The 17,679-nt window shown below is 44.2% G+C and overlaps 1 protein-coding gene across 1 annotated transcript; it reads right to left on the bottom strand.

Moving 5' to 3' along the window:
- Nucleotides 1–963: 963 nt before the first annotated feature.
- LOC109924994 (COUP transcription factor 2-like) lies at nt 964–16,972 on the bottom strand. Its single transcript, XM_020524974.2, has 3 exons — nt 16,594–16,972; nt 11,480–12,007; nt 964–1,466 (listed from the first exon to the last, which is right to left on the bottom strand). Exons 1-3 carry the CDS (start codon nt 16,970–16,972, stop codon nt 1,192–1,194), a joined length of 1,182 nt encoding a protein of 393 aa, XP_020380563.1. The 3' UTR covers nt 964–1,191.
- Between the last annotated feature and the right edge of the window lie 707 nt (nt 16,973–17,679).

Genomic DNA, 17,679 nt, shown 5'->3' with positions numbered 1-17,679 from the left:
CACCCACAGCTCCACTATCAAACCCACAGCTCCACTATCACACCCACTGCTTCAGTATCACACCCACAGCTTCACTATCACACCCACAGCTTCACTATCAAACCCACAGCTTCAATATCACACCAATAGCTTCAATATCATACCCACAGCTCCAATATCACACCAACAGCTCCGATATCAAACCCTCAGCTCTGATATCAAACTCACAGCTCCGGTTTCACACCAACAGCTCCGATATCACACCCACAGCTCCAATATCACACCAACAGCTTCAATACCAAACCCACAGTTCCAATATCACACTAAGAGCTTCAATATCACACCAAGAGCTTCAATATCACACCAAGAGCTTCAATATCACACCAAGAGCTCCGATATCACACCAACAGCTTTAATGTCGACTAACATCTTCACTATCACACCCATAAATGCCAGGCTGAGGGATGTCAGAGGGTTGGCACTGAGGGAGTGCCACACTTTCAAAGGATCGGCACTCAGGGAGCACCGCAGTGACAGAGCATCAGTGCTGAAGGAGTGCCACATTGTCAGAGAGTCAATACTGAATGATCACAGCACTCTGTTTTGAGCTTGTTTCTGATGATGTTCTAAACTGCTCTCTCACATGGACATCAAAAATTTGTGGCACTATAGCAGAGGTTTGGACTCTCTTCCAAGTCCAAGCTCATACTTACCATCAAGTTGACCAAAATCAACAAGTTAACACATCCTGCACCCCCTGCCACTGTTCATTGCTGTTTAGGGAGCATGTCCTGGCTGCTTAACTAACTACATTACAACAGGAATTTCGTTCATTGGCTGTAAACGTAGTTGGCATATCTTGGGATTCAAAAGGTAGCAAGAAATCCAAGTTTTTCATAAAATCTTCCAAATATTGATATCATAATTTTATAAAGGCACGCTCATTCATTTCAATTCATTTAGGTTTATTCAAAACTGGGCTTGATATCCCTTGCTCCAGCATTGCATGTTACCAAAGTTCTGACTCCAGGAAAAGTTTCATCATATGGAAAGAAGTGTCCCCTGTCATCCAATATCAACAGGCCTTAAGACCCCAGCCCACAGGAAAGCTCAAAACTGCTTTAAAATCCAGGTTAGTTCTTGTCCGATCTCTTGGTCAAAATGTCTTTGCAGCAAAGCCCTGTTAAGCACTTCCTCCCACTGTCTGCCCTATTACTGGATCGGGATGTAAGGCCAGGTGAAGCTGGCACCAGACAGCAGCATGTCCCTGATAAGAGTTTCAATTGGGGTCTTACCCACCAGACGCACAAAGAACAATTGCTCGATGACAGGGGAGGAAACCACACGCAGGGAAGGTAACCGCAGCAGCAGCTTGCCAAAGCGATTGGGTTGGTTGGGGTACTGGTTGCGGGTGTAATCCTCCAGGGCACACTGGCATTTTTCCTGAAGATTCTCTACATGGGTGGGATCCGAAAGACCACAGGCATCTACAGGAAAACACACGAAGGTGGGTTTTAGATTATAATAAAGTCTCATGGGCGCACACGTGACCCAGCTAACTCCCCGCTCATTCTAGCAGGAAACATTTCAATATTAAATGAATACCAAAACCTGCATTTGACTCATTTTTGAAAGAGGTGGGTATTATTGCTAAGACTGTCATCATTAACCATCCCAAGCACCCTGAGTAAGTGTTGGTGTGTCTGTTTATCTACAAATAAATGTCTGATCAATTGTCTCACCTCAGGAACCTCATTCACATCCCAGTTCATTGCGAGCAGTTCTCAATAATCCCAGTTCTGGAGGAACTTTCAATATTCCAAATTCCTTGGTGGCACTTTCTGAAATTCCCAGATTCTCTGATGTAGCTTCTGGCATTCTTGGTCACTGGGGAAGGGTTCCCAGTAGGGGGAACCATCTGATAGTCCCAATTACCACTGTACAGCTCCCAGTATACATGGTGCAGTTCTCAACGCTTGGGAAATAGTTCCTGATATACCCAGTTCTCTGGGAGTGTTGTCTGACACTCCCAATCCCTGATGAGCAGTTCTCAGTATTCCAGTTCCAGGGAAACAACGCATGATTTTCCCAGGTCCCAGGGTATGCCTTCCAATCGTCCTGGTCCCCAGGATGCATTTCTTGGCACTCATAATTTACAGGAAACTGTTTTTGACATTCCTAGTCCACTGGAGGAACTCCCAGAGGCAATTCCCAGAGCCCCTACTTGATGATGATCAGAAGGTTGAAATTTCATTCACACAGGAATGTGATATTACACTTAGCAGCCTTTAATCATGATTTCCTTTGACTCTGCCATGTTCTGAGATTCAAGCCTGTACCTACAAGCTCAGTAGGCTCTGGCACCATGAACTGATTTACTCTAACTTTTCACTAGCACTGAAATGACCATAACACCAACAGACAGAGCATGGTCAGGGTTCAAATCTCAGGATACCAGCAATTGGAAATGTGTACTGAGCATATCATGTCTGGGAGAAACAGGTGACTTTGAACCTATGGTTCCCAAAACTCTCAATCACTGGGAGTCTTCCTCACCTTGCATCTGTTGTAGACTTATTGATGGAGATCTATTGCTCTGATTAGTCAACATCACCATTATCATCAGACATTTGGGCAATTTTGAGATTGATAAAAGACAAACTAGGTGAACCCTGCTAATTTATCATCACAAATTCTTTATCTCAACTGTTATGGGATCTATTTAATCTCGTTACAATTTGCCCATTTCAGCTCAGCTGTGATTGAAACTCTCATTCTGTTCTTTGTTACCTCTAAAGCAAACTATTCCAATGAATTCCTCGCTGGTCTCCCACATTCTCCCTTCCAGAAACTTGAGATCATCCAAAACTTAGCTGCATATGTCGTAGACAGTCTGAGATAGATAGGTTCTTGTTTATCAAAGGGATCAAGGGTTACAGGGAGAAAGCAGGAGAATGGAGTTGAGGAACTTATCAGCCATGATTGAATGGCGGAGCAGACTTGATGGTCCGAATGGCCTAATTTCTGCTCCTATGTCTTATGGTCTTATATCCCTGCTTCCCTACTATCCCTATGCTCACTGATCTACTCTGTAATGTCCTGTAACCTCATAACCACCCTAGATTTCTGCTCTCCTCTAATTCTGGCCTCTTGTATATTGCCACTTATCATTGATTTACTGCTGGCAGCCACGTCTTCAGTTGTCTGGAACCTAAGTTCTGAAATTCTTCTCACTACACCTCTCTGCTTGGCTTGAGTCTTTAAGACATTCCTTAACTCCAGCTGTGGTCTCACCAAGGCCCTGTATAGCTGCAGCAAGAATTCTTTGTTCCTGTATTCAAACCGTCTTGCAATGAACGCCAACTTATCATCTACCATTCTAATTTACTTTCAATTACCAGTGCACAAGTAAACACAGATCACTTCAGACATCGGCAATTCCCAATCTATTACCATTTAAATAATACTCTACCATTCTGTTTTTCCTACCAAAATGGACAATGTTATACGCACCTATAGTATAATGCACCTGGTACACATTTGCCCACTCTCTCAACTTGTTTAGATTGCCTTGAAAGCTCTTTGTATCCTCCTTATAAATTCCACCTGGTATTGTATTACCAGCAAAATTGAAAATACAGGGCTAGATCTCCCATCTTTTTGGCAAAGAAAGTTGCAGCAAGTTTTCTGGAGAGATTCTCTCTGTGAAATCCAGCAAGATGTCTTACAGTATCTTACCAAATGAGTCTCATTAACTACCTACCCAGTCTCTATGGCACTGTTTACATCTGATTCTATCCCCATCTTACCATGTGCCATTCCTGTGTGTTTTTGCTTTGCACTGCACATCATGCTGTCGGAGACATTAGCTAAGGTTCAAAAAAGATTCACAAGAACGTTTCCATAGTTGAGAAATTTCAGTTCTGAAAATAGGGTGGAGACGTGTCAGCCATTCTCCAATGTGAAAACGCACCACATCAAATTTCACCTCCAACTGTCTGCCCTGCCCCTTCAACCACAATGTTACAGCTTTCTGTTGTCTTTTAAATGTTGTAACTGTACCTGTATCCACCATGTCCTTGCTCCCTCTTGAGAAATACCTGTTTTATCCCTGCCATTTTATCCCTGCCATATCCCTGCTCTCTTTTAACAGTGATCCCCCCCTCCCCCTCTCTCTCGCATTGCCCATAAAGTCTCCCTTTGCACCCTCCTTAACAACGAGACACCCAGGGCTATATTTGCCCCAGATCACTGGCCAACTTCAATGAGCAGCACCCTCTGACATCACTGGCCAGACACCCACCTTTGTCTTTGAAGTTCTCCAGCTGGTGATACACAACTCTCTGCTGGGTGCTAGTGCAGGTCCTATCCCACAGAATGTAGTCACACAGGTTGACTGACAGTGAGTGACCCATGCTGACAAGTGACCATGTCCCCTGACTGACGGGCACCAGGGCCTCCTGACTTAGAGCACCCCACACCCTCCCCCCATGACAGGACTGAATTCCATCCCACACCCACTTTCCAACACGGCCATTCGTTTGTACACACATATCACACAATCAAACGGGACGTACTGTAAGTATTAAACTGATATTTTGATATACTGTACATCAAGGTATTTCCCACTACCCTGTGGACAGATTCCTGTGACAAGTATGATAAGCAGCCTGTATGTGAATCTGTGCAAAACGGCATGTTGATACAACAGTACTGATAGCTTTGGCTCTGGCTGAAGCACCAATGTCTAACAGGCAGATCACAGCATGGATGCTGCGAGCATACAGGTAGGTGCAAAGTGAATGGGTGCAAAGACAGCAAATGAACAGCCCTGAAAGGCAGCTGGTCCTATCTATGTGCTGAGATAACAAGGTGTAGAGCTGGATGAACACAGCAGGCCAAGCAGCATCATAGGAGCAGGAAGGCTGACATTTCGGGCCTAGACCCTTCAACAGAAATTTCTGATGAAGGATCTAGGACCGAAAAATCAGCCTTCCTGCTCCTATGATGCTGCTTGGCCTGCTGTGTTCATCCAGCTCTACACCTTGTTATCTCAGATTTTCCAGCATCTGCAGTTCCTACTATCTCTATCTATGTGCTGGATGCCTGTCTATGTGTGTAAGGTGTCCCTGCTCCATCTTTCAACACTAGTTACCAATGCAGCCTACAATTTAAGTTTGTGTCTCCTAAACAGCCTGCAAGTGGATCAGAGAGGTGCAAATGCTGGATGCCAATGTTCATGGATGAGGGGTGTCTGTGTGTCTGGTGCCTGTGGATCATGTACTGAGATGCTGTTTAATGCTGAGCAACATGGACTTGGGTCACAGCCAGCAGCGAGCTGAAGATGGTAGGTACTCCCTCTGATTACTTGATGTCAAACTTGTTCAGTATGTTTGGTAAGATAGGGAGCTGAAAATTAATATGTCATTTATAAGGTGCTCAACAAGGTATAATTGGAAATTCATCACTATCTAGCAAGAAACATGCCTTGCCACTTGGCAAATGCATAAAAACTGCAGTGAGATGCTTCCAATGTCAAACTAGCCTTCACCGGATTTCTCACCTGAATCTGCCACAAACCTCATCACAGCCCATTTCACTCAGACTCCTATAAGATTCCACCCATTATGTTTAATTCCCTGTCAAATTGCTGGTATATATTCTGAATAGCTGGGGCCCAAACATTGATCCCTGCAAAACCCCACTTGTCACCACCTGCTACTCTCTGTCTCCTGTCTGCTGACCAATTTTCAATCCATGCCAGTACATTACCACCAATCCCATGTGCTTTGATTTTGCACACTAACCTCCCTATGCAGGACATTATCAGAGAATGACTATAGCACAAAACATGTTCAGCCTGTTGTGTCTGTGTCAGCTTTCTGAAGGAGGAATTCACCTCATGCCCCTTCCCTGCCTTCTCCATAACCCTACACATTCTTTCTTTTCGGATAACTATCCAACTCCCTCTCAAAGGCCTCAGCTGAACCTGTTTCCATTTCATCTTCAGGGAGTGCACTCCTGATCCTAACCACTTGCTATGTGAAAAAGCTTTTCCTCATGCCAATGTTGTTTCTTTTGCCAATTAAACTGTGCCCTCTGGTTCCTGATCCTTCTGTCAAGGAATGGCTTTTCCCTATTTACTTTATTCAGATCCTTCATGATTTTTAACATTTCTCTTGAATTTCCTCTCAGGTTCCTCTGCTCCAGGGAGAACTGTCCCAAATTCTCCAATCTATTTTTAGAACTGACATTCCTCAACTCCAGAACCATTCATATAAATCTTTTCTGATCCTCACCTAATGCCTTCAGGTCCTTCCTACAGTGTGATGTGCAGTGTGAGGACTAACAGATATTTTATACAAGTTTAACAATATTTATTTCTCATTAACTGCAATGATAAAGCCTAGGACGTTGAATGTTTTATTCATCACATTCTGAATTTGTCCTGCCATCTTCAATATACACCTAGGTTTCTCTGCTCTCATAACTGCTTTAGAACTGTACCATTGATTTTATATCGTCTGTGATCTTCCTTCCTAAATTAAACACTTTACACTTCTCTGCATTAAATTTCGTCTTACATTTGTCTGTCCATTTCACCAGCTTGACTGTGTCCTTTTGAAGATCAACACTATCCTCCTCACAGTTCAAAATAATTACAAATTTCGAAGCAACCACAAATTTTGAAATTGTGATCTGTACGCTGAAGTCTATATCAGTGATATATATCAGGAAGAGCAGGAGTCCTAGCTTTGACCCCTGGGGTACACAACTATAAACCGTCTGCAGCCTGATAAACAACCATTGATCGTTACTCTCTGCTTGCAGTCACCCAACCAGTTTTGTATCCATATTGCTACAGATGCTTTTAATACATATTGTTAACAGTTCAGTAATTGTGCAGAACCAGAATGTGGCTCATTTCGAATCCTGATGACAAAGGGGAATATTTTTAATGTGAAATAAAAAACTGACTTTTTTGAAACATAATAGATTTCACATTTGATTCGAACATCGACGCAATTTAGGTCGATGGAAAGGGAAAATATTATTTCAAACCACTGTCCAGATTCAGAGACTGAGGTTCTGATAAACAACTCCACATCACACCTTTAAATAATACTTCATTCTTCAACATATTAGCAAATTCACCAAAACATCACATGAGCTGGATCAGCACAGAAAGAACTGGGTCACTGGATAAATAAAATCCACCACTACATTATAATGATCACTGACCTTAAAACAACTCTGAATTCCTGACAGGAATCCTAAACGACTTTCTAATACATTACTTTGCCTACTGTGTAAAAAGTGGAATTCATTAAACATATTCCAGGGGACTTGCTGTAAATGCTAATCCACACCTGAGGATCCCCAATAAAAAAAACAGGGCAATTACTGAAACCCAATATTGACCTTTGCCTAAGGACTGCGTCTGTACCGACCCAGTCCTGAGGTCGTCTTATAAATACTAACCCAATCCGGGGCATCCCTATATAAACACTGAACCACTCCTGTGTACACCCTATAAATACACACCCAGTCCAGGGTACACTGACCCAGTCCCGGATACACCCTATAAACACTGACCCACTCCCAGATACACCCTATAAACACTGACCCACTCCCGTGTCAACCCTATAAATACACACCCATTCCCAGGTACACCCTATAACCACTGACCCATTTCCAGGTACACTCTATAAATACTGACCCATTCCCGGGTAGACCCTATAAATACTGACCCAGTCCTAGGTGCACCCTATAAACACTGACCCAGTCCCGGGTACACCCTATAAATACTGACCCATTCCCGGGTACACCCTATAAACACTGACCCAGTCCCGAGTACACCCTATAAATACTGACCCACGCCTAGGCACACCCTATAAATACTGACCCATTCCGAGGTACACCCTATAAATACTGACCCACACTTGGGTACACCCTATAAATACTGACCCACTCCTGGGTACACCCTATAAACACTGACCCACACTGGGTACACCCTATAAATACTGACCCACTCCCGGGTACACCCTATAAATATTCACCCACTCCTAGGTACACGCTATAAATACTGACCCACTCCCAGGTACACCCTATAAACACTGACCCACACTTGGGTACACCCTATAAATACTGACCCATTCCGGGTACACCCTATAAATACTCACCCACTCCTAGGTACACCCTATAAATACTGACCCACTCCTGGGTACACCCTATAAACACTGACCCAGTCCCAGGGTACACCCTATAAACACTGACCCACTCCCGTGTACACCCTATAAATACACACTCAGTCCCGGCTACACCCCATCACCACTGACCCATTTCCGGGTACACCCTATAAATACTGACCCATTCGGGGTACACCCTATAAATACTCACCCACGCCTTGGTACACGATATAAATACTGACCCATTCCAGGGTACACCCTATAAATTCTGACCCATACCCGGGTACACCCTATAAATACTGACCCAGTCCCGGGTACACCCTATAAGTTCTGATCCACTCCCGGGTACACCCTATAAATACCGACACATTCCCGGGTACACCCGATAAATACTGACCCAGTCCCAGGTGCACCCTATAACCACTGACCCAGTCCCGGGTACACCCTATAACCACTGACCCAGTCCCGGGTACACCCGATAAATACTGACCCAGTCCTGGGTACACCCTATAACCACTGACCCAGTCCCGGGTACACCCTATAACCACTGACCCAGTCCCGGGTACACCCTATAAATACTCGCCCAGTCCCGGGTACACCCTATAAATACTGACCCACTCCCGGGTACACCCTATAAATACTGACCCAGTTCAGGGTACACCCCATAAATACTGACCCACTCCCGGGTATACGCTATAAATACAGACCCATCCCGGATACACCCTATAAATACTGACCCAGTTCCAGGTACACCCTATAAATACTGACCCAGTCCCAGGTACACCCTATAAATACTCACACACTCCTAGTTACACCCTATAAATACTGACCCAGTCCCCGGTATACCCTATAAATACTGACCCACACCTGGGTACACCCTATAAATACTCACCCACTCCTATGTACACCTGATAAATACTGACCCACACCCGGGTACACCCTATAAATTCTCACCCACTCCTAGGTACACCCTATAAATACTGACCCAGTCCCAGGTACACCCTATAAACACTGACCCAGTCCCGGGTACACCCTATAAATACTGACCCATTCCCGGGTATACCCTGTAAATACTGACCCACCCTTGGGTACACCCTATAAATACTGACCCATTCCCGGGTACACCCTATAAAAACTGACCCACTCCCTGGTACCCTTTATAAATACTGACCCTCGCCAGAATACCCTCTATAAATAATGAGCCACTCCCTTGCACTTCTTATTAATATTGACGCATCCCTGAGAACCACCTATGAATACTGACCCACTTCTCAGTGTGTCTTATAATGACCAATCCTAGGTAACCCCCTACAAATAATGACCCACTCTAAAGAGCACCATAAATGCTGATTCACTGCCACAGGTATATGTCCATACTGAACCACTCCCGTGGTGACCCTAATTCTCTCCCATGAGCCACCCCTGTGTAATCGTTATAACTACTGACTGATTCCTGGGTGACTCCTATAAAGACTGAACCAAATACAGAGTATCTTTCAATATACACTCACTCACAGGGTACCCTTCTCAATATTGGCCCACATCCCAGCAACATCTGCCTATACTGTCTTACTCCCAGGGACATCTTATTAACACTGACCCACTCCCATGGTCCCACAGCCAATGTTGACCTATTCCCATGGATGTCTTGAAAAAAATTGTCCCATTCCTTGGGACCACCCATCAATACTGAACAACCCCCAGAGACACCCTGTCTAAGATGACCCACTCACGAGGTTCTGATACTGATCTATTGTGAGGGACTGCTTGTCTACATTGACCTACTCCAAGGAGCCCCTGTCTATACTGACCCTCACCACAGGGCATCCTTATCGATCCTAAACTGCACCAGGGACCCCCTGTCCATATTGTTCCACTCCTGGGGACTCCTGTCTGTACTGATCTACTCCCAGGAATCCTCTGTCAATACCGCCATATTTCCAGGAACTATTGTAAATCCTGATCCGTTCCCTAGGTTTCTTTGTAAAGTACTATAAGGGCAATCCATTGGAATTTTTGTTCTTGTAATTGACAGAGCTGGGAAAAATGATGTTAAATACAGGCTGTATTGTCTGATATTACTGACGCTAGTTCGAAAACCACAGCTTCTATTGTTCCAGGCTCTCACCAACAGCTGGCATGGAGATTTAACACAACGTAAACTCTGATTAGATTTGACTTATTTCTATTTTCATCAGCTATTAAGTCAGTATTCAACCAAAATAAATCTGAATCATCTGTCGCGTCATTTTAATAAAACACCTAAAGACACTAATCCCCTTGATCTTGACGTAACTTCCCAAACCGACTGAGTAAATTCTATAAACATAACAGCAGATTTTCATCACTTTTTCAAATAAATCCCTTACAAAGTATTCTGCTAAGTATGTCAATGTGTGATATCAAGAACTAACTTGCAGAATCATTGTCTGTAAGTGGAATCATGGGTCCCTTTCCTCATTTCAATCCCCTGTATTTAAACAGTACTTCATTAATACTGAGTAAGGTCTCTTCCTCTGTCTGTCTGTCTCTCTCACACACACACACACACTCACAACATGTGCATGTGCGTATACACACATATATGTACGCACACAGAACGCTCGTGCAGAATATACACACATGTACATTTGCATGTGCACAGAATAGGCACGCACACACACAGTACAAACACATACATGTACATGCACACAGCACACACATACGTGCATTTGAATGCACACCGTCTGCACACACTACACACATTCGTTTGGAGGGGAATATTAAGAACGAGGTAGTGTTCATTCTTAGTCTGTTTATTCCATTCTGAATTCTGATTGTCTCCACATTTAAACATGCGTCAGTGTAATCACACTCTCCTGACTGCACCATTGCTGACCAGATGGTGTAATTACAGTGTGACATGTTTGCTTACACAATCTCCATTATAAATATTAAAGTATAATGGAAATACCTAAGCATTATGACTTTAAAGTGTATCAAAATATTCAGGTTCGAGTTGCACTGCTATCTGACTCGACTTCACCTGAATATAATACTTCAGTCCTCATGTGTAACGTGACGGGAGATTGAGAACGTCACTGTCATTTACAAGGCCTGACTCATGTTCAGTTAAGCACCAATGAAAATGGACTGCATGGAAGTTTCACCTAACTTCCTACAGTTTGCTCCTGGTGATGACTCTGAGTCATATCTGATCTTTCACTGAGCTGCAGAAATGATCTTTCATGATTCACTCTTTCATAATGGTGACCTGATTATAAAGTGGGTTGCCCAACACTGCACACAGATCTGACACAGATCACACTGACCTGAGGTGAAAAGGACAATTGCTTTCAGGCAGGAATACTCCGCTGAGTCCATATGTAGCAGCTTCAGCTTCTCCACTTGCTCCTGGAAGATCCGAATGTGATCCATGAATGCCACAACACGCTCTGCCGACATCGGGGAGGCATGGAGGCCAGCGGCAGCCAATAGAGGGGCCACATGCAGTGGCATAGAGCATTGTGCCGCGTTCAGCACAAACAGTTCGCTCCAGGTCAGTCGCAGAAGCCCCACCTGGTCCGAGATCTGGAGATCGGGGAAGAAGGGGATATTCCTGGCCCACTCCACAGCACTGAAAAGGAGGCGAGCCGCAAACTCGCAGATGTTCTCAATGCCCATCATGCTGCTGGGCTGCATGCACTGGCTGCCATAGCGAGACATTGCGTAGGGTTCCGCCCGCTGCAGCAATGAGATAAAGCCGGAGAGGTAAGAAGGGCTGGTGAAGCCATCGCCATTGTTGAGGCTGTACTGTCCATGATTGGACTGAGTGTGAGCCAGTCTGCCTCTCTGAACTGCTGCAATAGAAATAACACTAATAAATATACATTATTGGTAGTGACAGGACACAGATAACACACTGAACAAACTGTCACTTAGGGCCCAGTAGATAACACATCCTACATCTCTGAGTCAGAACAGTGCATTCATGGCCTACTCCAGAAATATGAGCTTAAAGCTGCAGCCTCACAACACAATGCAATATGGAACACTGCACTGTTGGAGAGTGAGTAAAAGTGTCACATTGTCGGAGGGTCTGGACTGAGGATGTGCTGTATTGTTGGAGGGTCAGGACTGAGGATGTGCTGCACTATCAGAGTGTCAGGCTGAGGCAGTGCTGCACTGTCAGAATGTTGGCGCTGCAGGACTGCTGCAATGTCAGAGGGTCGAGCTGAGGGAGTGTTGCACTGTTGGAGGTCAGTGTTGGGAGTGCTGCACTGTCAGAGGGTCAGTGCTGAAGGAGTGCTGCACTGTCAGAGGGTCAGTGCTTAGGGACTGCTGCAATGTCAGAGGGTCGAGCTGAGGGAGTGTTGCACTGTTGGAGGTCAGTATTGGGAGTGCTGCACTGTCAGAGGGTCGAGCTGAGGGAGTGCTGCACTGTTGGAAGGTCAGTGCTTAGGGACGGCTGCAATGTCAGAGGGTTGAACTGAGGGAGTGCTGCACTGTCAGAGGGTCAGTGCTGAGGGAGTGCTGCAATGTCAGAGAGTCGAGCTGAGGGAATGCTGCACTGTTGGAAGATCAGTGCTTAGGGACTGCTGCACTGTCAGAGGGTCGAGCTGAGGGAGTGCTGCACTGTCAGAGGGTCAGTGCTGAGGGAGTGCTGCACTGTCAGAGGGTCAGTGCTGAAATGGCAGGGTCAGTATTGAGTGAGTGCTGCACTATCGGGCGGGTCAGTGCTATGGAAATGCTGGACTGTTGGAAGGAACTGTCTTTCAGATGAGATGTGAATCTGAGGTCCTGTCTGTTCTCTTAGTTAAGATATAAGATCCCATTTTGAAGAAGAATAAGGGATTTCTCTCCGGTGTCCTGGGCCAACAATACTCTTGCAAGCAACATCAACAAAGGTCAAATCATCAGGTCCTAACAATATTTACGGGAGCTTGCTGTGCATAAATTGCAACAGTGTCCACACCTCCATTGTACTGCATCACCTCTAAAGTGCCTTGGGGCATCTGAGGATGTGAATGGTGTTAAATAAATGCAAAACTGTCTTTGTTTCATCTAGTGCTCTGCAGCCATTGAAGGGCATTGAAGTCCAGTGACTTAGGTGAGTAGGAGGTAAAATGAGAAGGTGTGATTCAGAGATAGGTACCGACATTTCTAAAGGAGGTAGAATCTGGGAAGGCGAGAGTAAGTTCAAATTTATGACTGCCTGACGAGGGAAGAGTTTCCAGTAGGTGTCACTTCAGTTCTTTTATAACTGAACTGAGACATTGTGGTTCCTTCAAGTTTGAAAGTTGCAAATTATACAAATTTCCTGGTTACCAAAATAAATTATTTTCTTAAAGCACAATGTTTCTTCACTTCATATGAATGCATAAGGGGGTTACAAAGCAAAATCAAACCTACAGATAATGGTCCATTTGACTACGGGAGGATCTGAAGCAGCCTATTCAAATACAAGCACCTTGCGAGTTTAGGGTTTAGCGTATATTTTTAACTGGCTGTTGTTTATGAAGTTAATGAATCTATAACTATATTTTCTTCATCCAAATCATGCATTTTTATAAAGAATTACATGTCATCTGGCCTTATTTGCACTTGGACTGAAATCAGCCAGAGTATGTGATCAGTAACACTGCACTGCGTAGAGGTTAGTACTGAGGGGCTCTGTGTCCAGTTACGTTCACATTGTATCCCAACAAGCAAAACAGTAACTATTCTCCCTAGGGAGTTAATAATGTTTAGAAGTCCTGTAAATATAATATGCATAATTGAGGTGGCTCAGTGGTTAGCACTGCTGCCTCACAGCGCCAGGGACCTGGGTTCGATTCCACCCTCAGGCAGAGTTTTCACATTCTCCTTGTCTCTGAATGGGTTTCCTCTGGGTGCTCTGATTTCCTCCCACAGTCCAAAGATGTGCAGGTTAGGTGGATCGGCCATGCTTAAATTGCCTGTAGTGTCCAGGAATATGCAGGCTAGGTGGATTAGCCATGGGAAATGCAGGGTTATAGAGATGGGTTCTTCAGGGGGTCAGTGTGGACTCGATAGGTCAAATGGCCTGTTTCCACACTGTAGTGATTCTATGATTCTAAATTGCTACTTAGCCAACAAGTGATTTATAAATCTTGGCAGTTTACAGTCTAACATGTAGCTTAATGAGGTATTTATTCTACTGCCTTCTAAAGAGGTGGAAGATCAATGATGGCTTGTGACAATCAGAAACATAACTACAAGGCTTAGTACAAATCAACTGGATTCTAACTGGATAAATGAATGCAGTAATTGCACAAATCAAACTCTCATCCAGGACAGTGCAAGATGCCTGAACCACAGCAATATTCAAAGAAAATGTAACGGCAAATCTGGAACATAAGGACATTGAATAGATTGACAGTGCTGATCACTGGAATGCAATTAAACACAAAGTGAATAATTTGTTTACGTTAATCAGAATCCAGCGCAAGTTCCCTTGATCTGCATTTTGCAGCTAGTCTGAGGTTGACATGAAATCAACCAAAATGGGAAATTAGAAAAACGTAAGAGAAAAAGAACGAGCAAGACTCAAGAAGACAGAAAAGGAGAAGGAACAACATGAGCAAGGACAAAAATTAGACTGAATTTCCTAAATGGAAGTTCAGATGGATGGTCATAAAAATCAATAGACTGTTGAGTTTTATATATATAGAGGCATGCCACAGTAAAGAATAAATGGCAATTTTGTACAAAACACTAATTTAGGTCACATATAGAGTTGTGTTCCATTACAGAAGAGCAACTAAAACCACTTATTCAGTGTAGATACACCAGGATAATGACAATGACAGAAGGCTGAGAGCTGCAGAGACTGGGTCTATTCACATTGGATCATAGAAAGTTTAAATAATTTTCATAATTAATAAATACTTATTATAGAATGAATAGCTGGAAACTATTTTCTCTGGTTGTGGAGTCAAGGACAAGGGAAGATCACTGATGTAAAACTGCCCTGAGAGAATAAGGAGATGGATTTGCAAAAAAATCTTTACAGTAATGTATTACCAGGGGCACATTGCTGATTTTAAAGAATACTTTATTAAATATTTGACATAGAGGAAGATTCTGAGCTATGAGGAAATAGCAGGGCAGTGTGATTAAATTTGAACTGCTCTAGGACTAACTTGATGGGTCAAATGGACTCCTGCGCTATAAACTTTTAACACAAACCAAGAAAATCAGAAACAAATTCAGAAATTCATCAACATTATTAACAAAACACAGGGCTAAAAATGTTTTAAGAAATCCCCACAACAAATTTACTGCTGCAGGATCTGTCACTGATGTCATTCTATTAAAAGTGATTTCAATTTTGCAGTTTATCAGTTCTGGCTACTTCAGTGTGATAATCAGTGATGGACAAAATGAAGGAGCAGTACAGAAGTATTAGGAAAGGGAGCAATATTAGAGAAAACTGAAAACTGGCAGAGAAATGGAGACAGAATGAGTGCAAAATGAGATGTAGAGAGGAAAGTAGGTCATTGAGAAGTTAGCAAAGAGTGGGAGAATGAGAACATAAAGCGATAGAGATAATGAGGGCAGAGAAAATAGACGGAGAAAGAACAAAATGAAAATACAGACAATGGATGAGAATAAAATGAGAAATAAATGAGGTTAAGGACACAGACCAGAAACCTGGTAGTGAAGAGGGTGCAGAAAAAAATTTTCATAAGAATGAATCCATGGATATGAAACTTCAGTTTGGAAGATAAATTTGAAAAGTTAGGCTGTTTTCCTCGAGAAAAGAAGGCACAGCTGAGGTAAGGTTGGCTGAGTTGCTTGTTCAGGAGGCCAGTGCAGACATGGTGGGCTGAATGGCCTCCTTCTGCACTGTGACAGTTCTGCAAAATACAGGCAAGAATCAGCAATGGGTTTGAGCCAAAGCCAGAGGCTAAATAGGCTGGGGCTATTTTCCCTGGAGCATCAGAGGCTGAGGGGTGACCTTATAGAAGTTTATAAAATCATGAGGGGCATGGATAGGGTGAATAGTCAAGGCCTTTTTCCCAGGGTAGGGGATTCCAAAACTAGAGAGCATAGGGTTAAGGTGAGAGGGGCAAGATTTTAAAGAGACCTAAGGGGCAAGTTTTTGACACAGAGAGTGGTGCATATAGGGGAATGAACAGTCAGAGGAAGTGGTGGGGGCTGGCACAATTCCAACATTTAAAAGGCATCTGGATGGGTAAATGAATGGGAAGGGTTTAGTGGGATATGGGCCAAATGCTGGTAAATGGGGTTAGATTAGTTTGGGATATCTGGTCGGCATGGACGAGTTGGACCGAAGGGTCTGTTTCCATGCTGTCCATCTCTATGATCCTAAATGGCGCAGATTAAAGACTAACTGTAGTATTAAAGTTTCCCCCAGATAACAGCTCTCTCCTCCCATCCATCCCTGTCCAGGAAGATATACCTTCTCGTCTCATGCCAACTTTCAGACACTTCTTGAAGCGGCAATGCTGACACTGGTTGCGGTGATGCTGGTCAACAGGACAGTTCCTGCTACCCCTGCAGCTGTAGCTCAGATTCCTACGGATGCTCCTCTTGAAGAAGCTCTTGCAGCCTTCACAGGTGAATTGTCCATAGTGTTTGCCACTGGATTTGTCCCCACAAACCATACACTCCACGCCTGGCTGCTGCTGCAGCTTTTCGAGCTGGGGCATATCCTGCTGACCCGCTGAACAGGGTAACACATCCTCTGGAGAGGCAGTTTTCTGCTCCTCTGCATTAAGGTGGGGCCTGGGAGTGAGTGGCGCCTCCTGCACAGGGTCTCTCCAAACGTTCCTGATCATTCTGCACACAGGGCCTCCAAACTCACCTAACAATCCTGCAGCAGGCTGATACCAGCTCTAGCACAAATTCCAGTTAAAGCCCCAGTCTTACCGTGGATCCACCTCTAGTTTCTGTCACAGTCACTATTCTGTTCCCAGTTCCTTTCGCGCCTTAGCGCCGACCCTATATTCCAGCTTCTGATCTCAGTCCAGATATTATCGCAAAACCAATCCCGACTCTACCCCAGAACCAATCCCAGTCTCAATGAAAATCTATCCTGCTCCCAGTTCAGATTCTATCCCTGTGCAGACTTTATCCCACTCCTAGTATAGATTCTACCCTGATCCTGGTCCAAACTCTATTTTCAGTTGCAATCCAGATTGTATCCCAGAACTAGTCCAGACTCAATCAGCCCAGATTCTATACCCATCCAAATCCAGACTCTATCCTGTTCCCAGTACAGGCTCTATACCCAACCAAATCCAGACTGATCCAGTTCTGAGGAAGGGTCACCGGAACCGAAACGTTAATTCTGATATTTTCTACACAGATGCTGCCAGACCTACTGAGCTTTTCCAGCAACTTCTGTTTTTGTTCCAAATCCAGACTCTATCCGATTCCCAGTGCAGACACTGTCCTGCTCCCACTATCCTGATTCTATCCCGTTCCCAGTGCAGACAGTCCTGCTCCCACTATCCTGACTCTATCCCGTTCCCAGTGCAGACAC

Source organism: Rhincodon typus, chromosome 46 (assembly GCF_021869965.1).
Source record: "Rhincodon typus isolate 14 chromosome 46, sRhiTyp1.1, whole genome shotgun sequence".
NCBI classification, from domain to species: domain Eukaryota; kingdom Metazoa; phylum Chordata; class Chondrichthyes; order Orectolobiformes; family Rhincodontidae; genus Rhincodon; species Rhincodon typus.
Note: the sequence above shows the minus strand (reverse complement) of the source record. Positions and strands in the feature narration are given on the sequence as shown.

Bases quoted from the DNA above. Each gene is read 5' to 3' on its own strand.
- LOC109924994 (XM_020524974.2), bottom strand. From the start codon at position 16,972: ATGATCAGGAACGTTTGGAGAGACCCTGTGCAGGAGGCGCCACTCACT. The intron at 12,008-16,593 runs GTATATCTTCCT...TTTCTATTGCAG, and splicing joins AGTTGGCATGAGACGAGAAG to CAGTTCAGAGAGGCAGACTG. The intron at 1,467-11,479 runs GTCAGTGTGATC...GTTTTCCTGTAG, and splicing joins AATTGTCCTTTTCACCTCAG to ATGCCTGTGGTCTTTCGGAT.